At 44.3% G+C, this 15590-nt stretch overlaps 1 protein-coding gene across 1 annotated transcript in view; it reads right to left on the bottom strand.

The window, feature by feature from the left end:
- VWF (von Willebrand factor) overlaps positions 1-15590 on the bottom strand; it is a 246104-nt gene that overhangs the window by 210960 nt on the left and 19554 nt on the right. The window contains exon 6 of the mRNA XM_034784806.1: positions 6825-6949. Coding sequence (XP_034640697.1) covers positions 6825-6949 — 125 coding nt within the window. The remainder of the gene's footprint in view (positions 1-6824; positions 6950-15590) is intronic.

Below are 15590 nucleotides of genomic sequence, written 5' to 3'. Positions count from 1 at the left end.
TAATTACAATTTTCTCCTGTGATGGTCTATCTATCAGGGCTGGTTCGGAATTTTCTCTCTAAATGAATTTTTGACAGAAAATTTCCACAAAATTAATTTTTCGGCGGGACAGAAATACTGCTGATTCCTGTAACCAGGCTAAAACCCGATCTGTATGAACCAAGTCATTAACATGGTTACAAATCATAGTTAAATACAATTAACCAAATGTACGCATACTGCAAACTGCAAGCAGTACAGGGGCAAGCTATGTCCCTTGCATCTATTGTAGTGGTAGCATAGCTTCGATCTGGGAGTCTTGCTTCATACAAGCGACAAAGAGTCCTGTGGCACCTTATAGACTAACCAGGGCCGGCTCCAGCTTTTCTGCTGCCCCAAGAAAAAAAAAAAAAAGCCACGATCGCTATCGGTGGTGGCAATTGGAAAAAAAAAAAAGAAAAAAAGCCGCAATCGGCGGCGGCAGTTCGGGAGCAGGTCCTTCGCTCCTAGAGGGAGTGAGGGACCTGCCGGCCCCGAATTGCCGCAGGTGCTGCCCCTCTCCCTTGGCCGCCCCAAGCACCTGCTTGTTAAGCTGGTGCCTGGAGCCGACCCTGAGACTAACAGAAGTATTGGAGCATAAGCTTTCATGGGCGAATACCCACTTTGTCATACGTCTGACGCTTTGTTGCTTTTTACAGATCCAGACTAACACAGCTACCCCTCTGATACTTTGCTTTATACAGGCATTTGTTATGCAGCTATTGCATGACTGAGCACAATTACTTATATGACAAACTTTTTTGGACACTAAAAACTATCATGGGGAGACCATATGTTTTCCTCTACCTTAACAATTGTTAGGAAATGGATTAAATCATAAGAAAGTGTATGAATTAACCTCAGCCCGTGATCTCATTTACTTATCCATCCCTAGAGTCAGCTGATAGGTCGTCACCACATGATGATACTTCATTTTCTTGGTGACTGAGATCATCACCCCAACACAGTGGTTAAAGTAGATGAGAGGCTGGGGAGATAACCAGGTTTAGAAGCCATCATCAGCGGTCTGGGTTTTATGAGATGATGCAGTGTTGCATCCTCTTGTGCTGCAGCAAGGGGAAGAGAATGGGGACCAGGGAATAAATGTATCTGAAGGGAATTCAAGTCTCCAGGCAGCGCCATAGCCATCCAAGCAAAAGCGTGTGCGTGGGTAGAGCCAGCATATTGCTGGTGCTTCCCATCCCCATTTTCTAGCAGGATGGAGAATGTAGCCAGGGTGGAGAATCTGTACAGATGCACAAAACAGGTAAAGATGGGGGCTCAGGGGGATCCTTCCATGGAACGCTGTCAAATGCAGGGAACTGCACAATTTAAAGACATGTCAAGACAGAGATTTTATGCAAAAATAGACAGAGCTGGTGTGTGCACTGAGGTGGAGTGGGGAGGGAGCTGTCTCCCTGAAGCGGAAAGGGAGGCAGCAGGAATTCTTTCTGTCCCCTTCTCCAGTGAAGGAGAAAGACAGAGAGCAGGCAGGACTGACCTTCCTTCGGAGAAGAGGTGGTGTATAGGGGTGTCACAGCCAGGATACCTCTTCTTCCCCCATCAGTTGCTGTTTCACACACTGGCAGGAAAGGTTAGGAGCCCCAGAAATAATGCAACTTCAGCTTCTCCTGCCTGGGAAGTGCTCACCTCACTAGCCACAGCAGAAGAGGAAATCTGGAAAAGCAGCAGGAGCTGTCCTCCCCCAACTCCTCTTACTATAACCCCTGCACCCAGACAGTTTCCCTGTCAGAGTTTTCATCTTGTCATGAGTAATCTGTATCCAGGCAATTCCATTTTTTCAAACCAATTTACAGGGCTCCACTGTTTGTCATACTTAATGCCAGGCTTTTTATTGAAGTCAGTGCAAGAGCTCTAGTTTTGCCTTTGGATCAGGCCCATAGAGCTGTTCATCTTCCAAAGCATTTGTTAAACAAATCGAATTGTGAGGCATCTCTACAGAGACATGGTTTGAAACAGCAATTTGTGGGGGAAGAAAAGACAAGAACTCCAGATCTAGATGGGGGAGAGAAATGACATGAACCAAAGCTATTGTTTTCTTCCCCTACCAGCTGACTGCCTCAGATCCAAAGGGGCTGAGAGATGGGGGAGATTTGCATTCCTGAAGCTGAAGCTAGCAAACAAAGGAATCTGTTTCTTGATTGAAAAGATCGGAATTCTTCAGCAAGCTCTCACTTTTGTTGGACTTCTATTAATAGTACAACGTTTATTCATGGCAGTGAATAAATTGAGTCAATGTTTGTCAAATGCTGTGGGCTCAGGAATTCACAGAATAGAGAAGCTCATTTCATTGGCCTGCGGAGCAAATGTCGTCTTGCAAAGCAGCAATATTTAACGTGGTTTATATAGAAGCAACTGTAAATTCTAATCCACACTGTAAACTGTACTCATTCTGTTTTAGAATCAAGGCCAGGGCTGGGGGATTGCTGTGGCCTTGTCTACAATGGCAGAATTTTCCAACAAATTCAAACTGATTTTGATAGACAAAGCTCCAGTGGCCCCAACCAGTTATAAGAACTGTTCCAGGCACCAAAGCCTCATCCACACTGCAGTTCCAACCAGTTTTAGAATGGGTTTGTATTTTGGTGCAGTCAAGCAAACCAAATCCAGCAGGTCTCACAGAGCCTTAGCACCATAAATAAGGCAGATTTCTATCAACTCAGAAACCAAGGTAAACTCTCCATAGACCTAAACTCAGGCTTAGGAAAAAGATGTTCACTGTCATTATCCATTACTATGAACTACCACTATGAATGACAATGAACAGTTATTGGACCAGAGAAAGAGTGAGGATTATTCTGGAGTTTAGTGGTCAGGGCACTCACCTAGGATGTGGAAGACCCAAGCGTTAAATCCCTGCTCCAAGGTCTAATTATTTATAAAGAGTGGAACAGATTCAGCAGGAGAGAGGAGACTCAACCCAGAATATCTCATAGTTCAGTGGTTAGGGCACTCTTCAGGGAAGTGGGGGGACCCCTGTTCAAATCCCCTCTCCACATCAGGCAGAGGGGGGAATTTAATCCAGGTCTGCTACATCCCAGGTGAGTTCTCTAAAAGCTAGGCTAACAGTTGTAAGGCCTCCTTCCCAGTCCCCCCCAAAATATTTTAACCAAAACTATTGTATTTTTGGCAAATTTCTGTCAAATTTGTGACTTGTTCCAGGTCAATCAAAACTGCATTTTTTGGTAAATAAATAATTAATCTGAAAAATGTCACCCAGCTCTAGCTGAAAGTTAGCTCAGGTATGTCTCCATCTACCACAATGACACCTCTGATTGCAGTGAAGACATACCAGATGGAGTAGGCAGGGTTCCACCTGCATCCATAGTTAACACATTTCCACACCCAATTCTCTAGATTCTAGGGGCCTGGGGCTACAAGTTTGGGGTTGCAAGTACATTCTGATGAATTTTAGAATGTTTAATAGGAATATCGTTATTCAGAGGCTCAAAAGGTTTAGGAGTCTGTGTAAATAGCCAGAAGCTCCTCTGAACATAAGTAAGCTCCTCCGCTGTGTGGCTGAGTAATGAATAATCAAATATCCCCAGAGCAGGAACTTTCTACATCGTATTTCCTCTATCATCTTAGGCCCAACTTAAAAAGCATTGATCTAGATTAGCCCCAAGTTTCCAACTACTCAGCCAAATTCTGATCACAGTTCTATCACTGTCAATCTAGAGCTATGCCAAAGTCAGCCGACTTACTCCAAATTCACACCGGCGTACACAAGATTAGCACTAAATGGGTTAAAAATTGATTTCACCATGACCACCACACTCTGTAATACTGAAGGCACAGTAAGTGAACTCTTAAATAACTGCTTTGTTCCTAAAGCAGTGAGGATTTGTACGTGTTTACTGCATGCTTAATGGAAACAGAGGGCATATTTATACCTGCAAAGCAGAGGCAAAAAAGGGATGGAGCCCAAGGGAAAGACCCTTGGCTGAGTCACAGCATCTTTGCATCACTCCAGAAAAACAACGCTACCCCCATGATGACTAATTTGAGGATCCCCTGCCTCGGGGAATCCTTGGGGAACATGGAGTCACCAGAGCAGCTACTAAGGCAGCACCTGTTGCAGCAGCTGTGGAAAAAAAGAGGCATGACTGAGGCCTCCTTACACACTGGTGATCTCCTGGTGCCAGAATATCCCCCAAGTGCTCTTGGCACCTGATGCAGTTTAGAGCAGCCTTCAGGCAAGCTGTGTTCAGCATTGGGCAACCAAGGACACACCTTGCTAGCTCAGGATATAGGCAGGATATAAGTGGCACCTTTGCACACAGCCCTCCTGAGCCTTGCCCGAGTGGTTCTTTGGCCACAGCCCAGGATTATTTTTATGCAGCCTTCAGAGGAAACTGCTAGGGTGGGTAATGGCAAGAGAAAAAGAGGATGTTCACTAACTAGGCATAAGCTGTATTACTGAGGGGATTTTTCCACCCTCGGTGTCCAGATGTTGGTCAGAACAGTATTGTGATAATATGAAAATCTGTGGGTACCACGAGGCCAGTCTCCATTTGCATCTGACACTGCAATCAGCAGAATGGCCCTATAAGTATTCTCCAGCAAATGTCACTACTAAACCAGTTAGCAGGGTGATCCTGGCATGCCCAAGCAGCACATGTATTGTACTAATGACAATCCTCTGATGACAGATTAGACTGACTTGCATTGCACCTGTAACAGATTCCCAAGTGCAACTAAGAGCCATAAAATGCAGCCCTTGGCTGCCCTCATCCCCTAACTATTCAGTAAGGACAGAATTGATCAGCTGCAGATTTTTAGTGGTAGGAAGCTCAAACAATAAAGCATTTCTGTTCCTCTTCCAAAGAAGATCTGAGCAGAAGTAAATTTTGTGGGACTGTGCATTTGCTATCAATCAAATGCACACCCGTTGAGATGGAAATTATGTAGAGACTTGTCGCCCCTGAAAAGCTGCCAAATCACACTGTCACAAAGGTTTGGTGCCCCTGGGTATTAGTTAAACCAGTGAACAGGAGTTGCTGGATCAAAGGGACACATCATATTAAAAATACATTTTTTTCAGTACCAGGGCCCGACCCTGTAATGAGATCCATGCAGGAACATCACTGGTTCCACACAGACCTGCCTGTATGCATCTCATCACAAGATCAGGACCAAACCTCTTTGCCTGCATTACAAATTACACTTCAGATCAGGCCTTCTGAAATATTTTCATAGTGCAGACCACATGGTACTACATAGATTGTCTCATGGACACTTCCCCTCATGGTCACGAGCATACAGCCAACCTTCCCTCCTATTGATAACGATATAACATCCCCGTGGCCCTTGCCAATGTAGAACAGTAATATCCAAAAAAGTGCATCATCGTGTAGTTTTAGCTTCTTTTAATGAAGTCTAGCAGCTGGGGAAAAGAGGAGAGACAGCACCAGTTGACCAGCTGACTTTCCATACACCACCCACAGCTGCTCTGCAGGCCATTAGAGGCTCTTGAACTGCAGTTCATTGAAAACACTTCCTTTATGGGACAGAGTTCATGCTGTTTACTTTTTGCATCTCCCACTGCTTTAAAAAAACCCAGGTAGGCTAGGAATGTGCATGTTTCTTTGTAATTAGTCTTAGCCTATTTCACCTTCAGGGCACTAGCACAGGGCTGCTGCAATGACTGAGCTGCTAGCAGTTCAGGGGGGTGTTTCTTAAAAAGAAACTGCTCCCATTGGTATTTAAAAAACCACAGAAATATTTCTACTGGTTGTGTAAAAGCTTATTCTTACTAATGTTAAGTTGATACAAATATGGTCCCCCATCATCACCACAGTATCTGAGCGCTTCATTATCTTTAATGGACTTATCCTCATGACACCCCTGTGAAGTAGGAAAGTGCTATTATCCCCATTTTACAATGGGGAACTAAGCCACAGACTCAGCAACTAAGCACCCGCGGCTGCCCCGTGCCACCCAACTCGGGCTCGCAGGGCTGGATCTGTGGGGCTGTTTCACCGCAGTGTAGACTTCTGGGCTTGGGCTGAAGCCCCAGCTCTGGGACTCTCCCACCTCACAGGGTCCTAGAGCCAGGGCTTCAGCCTGAGCCTGGAAGGCTACACAGCCATGAAACAGCCCTGCAGCCCGAGCCCTGCGAGCCTCAGCTGGTTGGCACGGGGCAGCCATGGATGTCTAGTTGCTGTGTAGACATATCCAGAGACATTAAGTAACTTGCCCAAGATCACATAGGAAAAATTTGTGGGAGAGTAGGGAATTGAACCTAGCTGTCACAAATCCCAGGATAAGCCCTTAACCACTGAACTATTCTTCTTCTTCTTAGGCCAGATCTACACTACACACTTACTTCAGTATAACTATGTTGCTCTGGGTATGAAAAATCCACACCCCTAAGTGACATAGTTTAACTGACCTTAACCCCTCACCCCCGGAATAGACAGCACTATGTCAGCAGGAGAGCTTCTCCCGCCAACAGAGCTACCACCTCGTGGGGAGGTGGAGTAACTAAGCATTTATAGTATAGCCCTGCCCTCAGACAAAGGCCTTAGTGAGTGTGAAGCTCCCTCTACATAAAGACTGGTGCTGTAGTACTGGGCATATACTACTTCTGAAGCTTGATTCAGACTATTAGGGCCAATCATGTGTGGAGCTAAGCATCTGAAATCACCCTGGAAGTTAATGGGAGATGAAGACACTCCAGACTTTGCAGGATCATGCTCTAACAAGTAGGTTCCCAGGAATAAAACTATTACTGGCTTCAAAGAAGCAGGACTGAGCTCACAGTCTATTGGTATGGCACCAACCTTATCTGCAAATTCGGATGAAATATTGCAGGTGTTGCTTGGAGCAGGCACTCTTTTGCATCGCTTATCTTCACTGTGCAAGGCCCAGGAATTAGCAAAATCATAGCTGCTTTCGACCAGGGTCCCTGTGAATCATGAAAAAGGGGAGGAGACAGGTGTTTAGGGGCTTGAGTAACTAAGGACCTGCGCTGACTTTGTGAATTTGAGACGCTCATGAACTGTGTTTTAATCAATCTACAACGTTAAAGCATTCCCCTTCCAAGTAACAGATTGTTTATGGAAAACTACCCAGAGCAATCAGGACTGAATCCAGCATGGAGTTCTTCTACAATCACCTCCCCACACAACGAACAGACAAAGCAGATGAGTGCTAATGGCTGTGGGAGGCAGTTCCCATCATTGCTCAACTCTACAGGAAGAGATTAATTATTTAACTACATTCTAGATGTTATTTGCTGGTCAGATAAATTCTGCTTGGAGCCTAAGTGCACTGAGGTGTTTTTTCTGTGTTTTTTTTTTTTTTTTAAATACAAATAATAGAAATTAGAGATTGTTTCAAAATAATTAAGATAGAAGCGTTCCTGACAGCAGCTCAATTCCGCCCCCCTTTCTGCAACCATTTTTTTAACCTTTCACATCCCATAATTCTTTGGGCCATTGCCCTTTGAAGAATTAGTGCATTTATTGGACCTCACTGCTGTGTTGTATCATGTGCAGTCAACTCCACCTATGTAAAAACATCGTTTTAATTCGGTAGAATTTGACACCCACTTTGTATTGGCATGGTTGTGCTAGGCTGAGGGGATTTAGGCCCTGTGACTGCTAGCTACTGGGAAGAGGAAGCTACAACCCCTCTCCTTCCACTCCCTCTTGTTGACATGGGGGCTTATTTCATGCCTTCACCATTCCTTCCTTCTCCATCTTCCAGCCACTTACAAGGGGAACACCTCTTTCTCTCCATCTATCGCTGCCGTAAAGTGCTTAATTTCACATAGCTTGACTTGCCAACTCTTGAATATTGTTGTGACGCTTGTGATTTTTGATGTTTTCTTACACGGCCAGCTCCTGGAGTCATGTGAAGATGTGAGAGACTCTGCTTTTTCTTTTTTTCTTTTTTTTTCTTTAAGTCAGTTTCTAGCCCTCATGGGTGCAGAAAAAAGCTTGAAAATGTGTCCCAAGCATATCCAATGTGATCCCAACAGTTGTTATTTTAATAATCTCAATGATGTTTGAGGTCTGATTCAGGCATTTTGAACATTTGTAGTTGGCAATACTGTACTAGTCAGGAGGGATTTTTCCAGAAGTCAATTTCCCAGTCTGTCCTGGGCAAATACACGCTTCTCTATGTTTATGGGCCGGGCTGATCCAGTAACCAGTGCACTACTCATGGCTCATCTCTGCCTACCAGGGGATTGACGCGCAGTGATCCATCCACCAGGGGTCGATTTAGCGGGTCTAGTGAAGACCTGCTAAATCAACTGCCGATTGCTCTCCCGTTGACTCCGGTACTCCACAAGAACGAGAAGCATACGGTAAGTCAACGAGAGAGTTTCTCCCATCAACCCAGCCCAGCGTAGACACCGCAAAAGGTTGACCTAGGCTACGTCAACTCCAGTTACGTGAATAAAGTAGCTGGAGTTGTGTAACTTAGGTCGACTGTTCCCCGTAGTGTAGACCTGCCCTCAGTCACAGTAAGCAACATTCTAACAGCATGCCAGCTGAGAATGGAGAGCAGTGAAGGCTGAGACGGACGATGATTGCTCTCTGTAAGTATATCACATCAGAGGGGGTATACACCAGGGAGGAAGAAAAGCTATTTAAGTTAAAGAAAAATGCTGACATACAAACAAATGGATATAAACTGGCCAAGAATAAATTCAGGCTGAAAATTAGAAGTTGTCTAGCCATCAGAGGAGTGACGTGTTGGAACAGCCTCCCAATAGGAGTAGTGGGGACAAACTAAATTAGCTTTAAGATAGAGCTTGATAAATGTACGGGTGGTGGTGTATGACAGGATTACCTGTTAGGATGGGAGACTGGGGTCAGCAGCCCTAGGGGTCCATTCCAGTCTTATGTTCCTAAACCTCTGTGGTCAGGAAGGACATTCCCCTTCCCCCACCAATAAATTCTCTCTCTCTCAGCTGCTTGGCTGGTGAGTCTCACCCACATGTTCAGGAGGTAAGTGATCACCATTTTGGGGATGGGGAAGGAATTTTCCCCCAGATCAAAATTGCGTTTTTTTGACCTTCCTCTGCAGGGTGGCATGCAAGACACTTGCTAGGATCATCTGGGCTCATCCCAACTAATCAATTCCCTGCCATTGCAGGGCTCTCAGGCACAGGTGCACATCAGTCCCACAGATTTTCTGCCTATGGCACACAGAAGTTTAGTCTCCTGAGGGCTATCATCTAATCCAGGTTGTTGGGCTCAATACAGGGGTAACTGGATGGGCTTTGGTGGCCTATGATGTGCATGCGGTCAGACTAGATGATTTGGTGGTCTCTTCTAGCCTTAAATTCTAGGACTCTAATCTCCCCTCCCCACAAGATCCAGTTGTCAACCCAATTTGAGGTCAGATTGTAAATTGTTTGAGGCAGAGACCATCTTTTTGTTCGGTGCTTGCACAGGGCCTCACACAATGGGGCCCTGGTCTGAGACTGGGGCTCCTAGGCACTACCACAATATACACACACACAAACAGTGCATTTATTAAAAGTGACTTGCCTTTTCCAGTGTTCTGAAAGGAGCAGGGAAAGGAGTCAATCTTAAAATCACAGTACTATAAATATTCACATGCACAGACCCGTTGTCTGTAGCTGATATTAGAGCAAAAGCCTTTGCTCTCAGCAACTCATTAAATATTGTTCAAACTATCCCCAAAGGTCCAGAATATTTTACTTATGATGATTATTAATTACATATTCACAGTAGCACCTAGAGCCCCAACTGAGATGGAGGTCCCATCTACCAAACACAAAGGGTCTGCCTACACTGCAGACAGACACCCATGGCTGGCCCATCCCAGCTGACTCGGGCTTGCAGGTCTCGGGCGAAGCGGCTGTTTAATTGCAGTGCAGATGTTTGGGCTCAGGTTGGATCCCTGGCTTTAGGACCCTGCAAGGTGGGAGGGTCCCAGAGCTCAGGCTCCAGCCCAAGCCCAGAAGTCTACACAGCAATGAAACAGCCCCACATCCCCAGCCCCCCAAGCCCAAGTTGGCTGGCATGGGCCAGCTGTGGGTGTCTAATTGCAATGTAGATAGACCCACAGTGAGATGCAGTCCCTGCCCCTGAAAAGTTTATGCTATAAATAGATATGGAACAGGAAGGGAATCAGAGGCACCAAAAGCTAAAGCATGAACTTGGGAAAGTCTCAGCTAGGATCAGAACCCAGGTCTCCTAATCCATAGACCACACTTCCAAAGCATTTTAAACAGCATAACGAGACATGACGAACACATGCAGACCTGGTCTCCAGATGTTAAGAGCAGGACGTGCATGGTTTCATTATGAACAATACATAATAACCAGCGACACTAAATAGACACACAAGAAAATTAATTCAAGCAGCATCCTTAAGTCTCTCTTACTCAACTGTCATCAGATCTTTTCCTCACTAGGACTAACCACAACTGGGCACCTTCAAATCTAAAGCTGTATATAGCATATTGAGCTCTCCAGCCTGCCCCCCGCCCAATTGGTATAACGGCCACCTCTGGGAGGGTCTGACATGATAAAACCCAATCCTCCATTTCAAACCCCTTTTGCCAACCACACACAGCTCCTCATGTAGAGAAGCAGTTATTTTTTATCTGGATTGTAACAGCCCCTGTAATGTGTTAGGATACATTACAGTGGCAGCAACAGCCCGTATGATGTACTTTCCAAATACAAACAAAGGCACAGGCCTTGCCCCAAAACTCACAGTTTGAGTAGACAAGCAACATATGATGGACACAGGGGGGACAGGAATACAAACTACAAGGAATATGTATTTCTCAAATAAGTATCATCTTTCCTCATTTGCCCTTTGTCTTGCTACTAATAGTTGACAGTTTTCTTAGGATTCATGATAGAAGTAGGTCTTAAGGAGGAAGTTGAAGGAGGAATGGACAGTGACATTACAGAGCAGTGTCCTGACTGTGCAGGGACAAACTGCTGCATCCACACAGAATTCCAGCAACTTCAAGGAGGCTCCAGAAAGATGGACTTCTGCTCTCCCTTTGAGTCAAGTGCAGGATCGGGTCCCTGTCTAGGTTAAACAGTTTGAGACTCATTGCTCACTAAATCGGAGACTGAGGGAGATGAGTGAGGGAGAATTATAGAAATGTGGGACTGGAAGAGACCTTAAGAGGTCATCTAGTCCAGCCCCCCGTCTTGCGGCAGGAATAAGTATACCTAATCAACCCTGATAGATGCTTACATATTTAAAGCCGGCATCTAAACATTTGAATACTGAGTTAGGTTGCCTGTAGGAAGAAGACAATGAAAGAGAGAAAGGAAAAAAACAGCAAAGGAGTCTGATTCTCCACTGCCTTCTCCAGTGTGTTATTTGTATTTGATGGCACTTTGTACAGATATGACTACAGTAGGCTCAAGGCAGTGGGCAACCCAGACTGTTTGTCTCAGGTGTTCCTCAAATCAAGACATTGGATGCAATAATGGTATTGAGAGGTAAGCAGCTATCAGATGAGCCCTAGCACAAGGCTCTCTCTTGTTCTGACCTGGCTCATCATTAACTCCCAACAGTCAAGTGGATATTTGTGTCTGTTTTATCTTCTAAAATATTTGATACTGAGCCATTTCCATTTTCTGTGTTCCAAAATATCTTCTGAAAAAAATGAGGGAGACTTTCAAAAGGCAGCTAGCCATCTAACTCCTATTGAGCACCAACAGAGATGTGCGTGAAGTCATTGCCTCTTGTAAAGTCATTGTATGGCCATTTAGGTACATTGGAGAATATAGGTAATGGACCTTTACATGTTTCTGCAGATGGACATTTTGGAGAGGACTCACCAAACCATCCTCCCCTTTACACATCAATATCAATGAGCTAGATGATTCTCAGATACTTCACATACCTTGTAGGAGTACAAAAAATGAGTGACAGAATTATCTCTGGTATGTACAGAATGCTTTCCGCTGAGATAAGAACTGAATTCTAAGATTACCATGTTAACCCCATAAAACTCATTGTCATTCTACTAAACCGTATTTGGAGGTAAAGGGAGCAGAGGAGAGGGGGCACTCTGGTGGAGGGGGAAATAAAATATAAAATTAAGGGGGAACAAGGAAGCCAAGGGAAAGCATGGAACTTCTTAAGCACATAGATAAGACAATTAACCGAACCTTTAGGGATAACTAGTTTCCTACTCTGAACCCATCTATACAGCTGTAGAACACCATTATCTGCTTCTTTGTGCAGAGTTCCTTTCACTTTTTGGTAGCATATAATTTAGTTCTTTTTTAAAAGGTATTTTGGTTTAGCTGAGTAGTTTTTCAGACATTTAATGAGGTGCTGAAAATCTGATTTCAACCAGTACTGAAGTTTCATCAATTCCTGGCACATTTTCTAATACTTAAAGGTTTCTTAAACCACTCTTCCCTGCTCTAATGCAGTCTCATCACCTTTGGCAGACACTTTGGAGAACAATGTTCAGTTAATAGCACATCAAAATCACTCATCCACTGCCCTTTGTACGATAGGGGTGGGATTTTCTAAAGCACTCAGTTGGTTTAACTCACCTCACATTGAAGAAAATGGTAAAACTCCCATTGACTTCAATGGGAGCAGAGTTAAACCAACACTGAAGTGCCTTAAAAATTCCCACCCTGTGTGTGCATGTGTTGATAAAAGTATGGGAATTGGATGCCCTATTATTACGTTCCCTCTGTTGGAATATAGGGCCCATAGTCTTTTTCAAGGCTACTGACAATGCTGCTTATTAGACATGTCAGAAGATAGATCTCAAGGAGAGGGTCAGATCACACCTGCTTCCTGGCACTACTGAGAATCATTCCAAACATTCTGGGAGCCTTAGCAACTTCCACTTGGAACTTGTTCTCTGGCTCCATGAGTCAACTTTAACAGAAACATTTTATGACCTTAGATCTCTTGTTTTCAGTGTTCAGCTTATCGGTCTGTGCACATATTGCTCTGACATTGCTGCCCTCATGTTTCTCTCTGCTATGGAAAAAAAATATTGCTATGTTGTATGCAAGAAAGGTTTTTCTAGTTCTAGTTGCATAACTCTGACTTTTAGAGGGTAGGCGCTCAATGCTGTCTGCGTATCAGGCCCCTTTAGAATTTTTGAAGGTGGGGACTCAAGATCACTCGTCAGTTCTGAAAATTTCAGCAGGTTTCCCTTTCATTTCCCTTGCACCTCGACAGGCAGTAGGGTATTAATAAAGTACAGGTCTAGGAGTCAGGAGAGCTCAGCTCTGTTTCTGGATCTGCTACAGACTTCCTGTGTGATCTTGGGTCAGTCACTTAACCTCTCCATGGCTCATCTGTAAAATGACTGGATGCCTCACAGGGATGTTATTTATGGAGTCTTGCTTCACTGAAGTTGGGAATGAACTTTGAAATCCTTTGATAGGAGCCACTATACAGATGCAAAGTTGCATTATTATTCAAGTACATTTATGCTGCATCTGAACATCTGGGAAGACAATATTGATAACCTCTCAACACTACTCAAAGCATTAGATATCATTCACAGTTGCTATATCTTTCTAGTTTACCTTACACTTACCAAGCAATGGCATGCTATAGCCCACATCTCAGGAGCTTAAGGGCAGCAGAGTGTGGCCTGCCAATATTCAGACTCAGAATTAGAGCAGTCTCAGAATATCAGGCCCTTGTCCAAAAAGTGGCCACATGTGTTATTTTATTACGAGTGCATTCATTATCTGGGGAGAGATTCCCAGCTGCATGTTTCCTATTGCTGTCCTGGCCAAAGAATCCATAACCCTAGAAAGGCACCGGGATTCATGTAAGATAAATATTTGTGTATAAAGTTATGCTCTTGAAAGTGAGGGGATAATAGGCCTGGCTTGAATTAAGTAGAGTGAACTTTTTCACACAGCACTGCAAATGCACCTTAATCCTGACTTACAGCATCCATCACCAAGTATCACTGCCGGATGGTTCCATAGTTCCAGCTCTAGCCTAGGTGTGAGGAGATGCAGGATCAAAATGCCTATTCTACCCCATAGTTTCTGCATGATCTTGTGTAAATCATTTAGTTTCCCCAGTGCCTCAGTCTCCCATCTGTAAAATGGGGACAGTGCTTCCCTATCTCGCAATGCTGTCATGAGGATACAAATCCATCAGTCACTGTGAGGTGTACAGATGCTTTGGCTACCAGGAAGTACCTCAATAGATAGCTGAGCACTGGGAAAGAGGGTTGCAGCTGTGCACTAATGACCTGATCAAAGACTGCCTGTCAGTTAAAGCTGCAGAGTCTTAGAAAGTGGCCAGGATGAGATTAACATATTACATTTCATTTACAAACCATGACAGAACTTGAAAACATCTCCATAGCAGGAACTGGCTCACTGTAAGTATCAGTGCACCACTGCTCCTTACTGAGTGGAATCAGAACTGTGTACCTGTGCCTGATGGACCCTCTACTGCTACCAACAGTTGGAGTTGCTCCTGTAGCTTCAGTAGCAAGGGCCTGTGCCTTTGGAGCGGGAGGAGCATGATTGTATCCCTGATATTGCCAGGGTAACCAGCCTTGTGGATAGGGGGAAGTGGTAGGCATGGTATATCTTGGCTTTAGTGAGGCTTTTGATACCATCTTGCATGATCTTCTCATAAAAAAAAAAAATTAGGGAAATACAACCTAGATGGACCTACTAGAAAGTGGGTGCATAACTGGTTGGAAAACCATTCCCAGAGAGTAGTTATCGGTGGTTAACAGTCAAGCTGGAAGAGAATATTGAGTGCAGTCCTGTGGGGATCAGTTCTGGGTCTGGTTCTGTTCAATATTTCCAACAATGATTTAGATAATGGCATAGACAGTGCACTTATAAAGTTTGCAGACAGTACCAAGCTGGGAGGGGTTGCAAGTGCTTTGGAGGATAGGATTAAAATTCAAAATGATCTGGACAAACTGGAGAAATGGCCTGAAGTAAATAGGATGAAATTCAATAAGGACAAACACAAAGTACTCCACTTAGGAAGGGACAATCAGTTGCACACATACAAAATGGGAAATGACTGCAGAAAGAGATCTGGAGGTCATAATGGATCACAAGCTAAATATGAGTCAACAGTGTAACACTGTTGCAAAAAAAGTGAACATCATTCTGGGATGTTACTGGGAGTGTTGTTAGCAAGACACAAGAAGTAATTCTCACACTTTACTCCATGCTGATAAGGCCTTAAGTGGAACATTGTGTCCCGTTCCAGGCACCACATTTCAGGAAAGATGTAGACAAATTGGAGACAGTCCAGAGAAGAGCAACAAAAATCATTAAAGGTCTACAAAACATGACCTACCAAGGAAGATTGAAAAAAAATGGGCTTGTTTAGTCTGGAGAAGAGAAGACTGAGAGGGGACATAACAGTTTTCAAGTACATAATAGGTTGTTACAAGGAGGAGGGAGAAAAATTGTTCTCGTTAACCTCCGAGGATAGGACAAGAAGTAATGGGCTTAAATTGCAGGAAGAGATGTTTAGGTTAGACCAGGGGTTGGCAACCTTTGGCATGTGGCCTGTCAGGGAAATCCGCTGGCGGGCCGGGCCGGTTTGTTTACCTG

The sequence above is a fragment of the Trachemys scripta genome, chromosome 1 (genome assembly GCF_013100865.1).
Source record: "Trachemys scripta elegans isolate TJP31775 chromosome 1, CAS_Tse_1.0, whole genome shotgun sequence".
Taxonomy (NCBI): Eukaryota; Metazoa; Chordata; order Testudines; family Emydidae; genus Trachemys; species Trachemys scripta.
The sequence above is the reverse complement of the archived record's forward strand: the minus strand, read 5'-3'. Positions and strand labels throughout refer to the sequence as shown.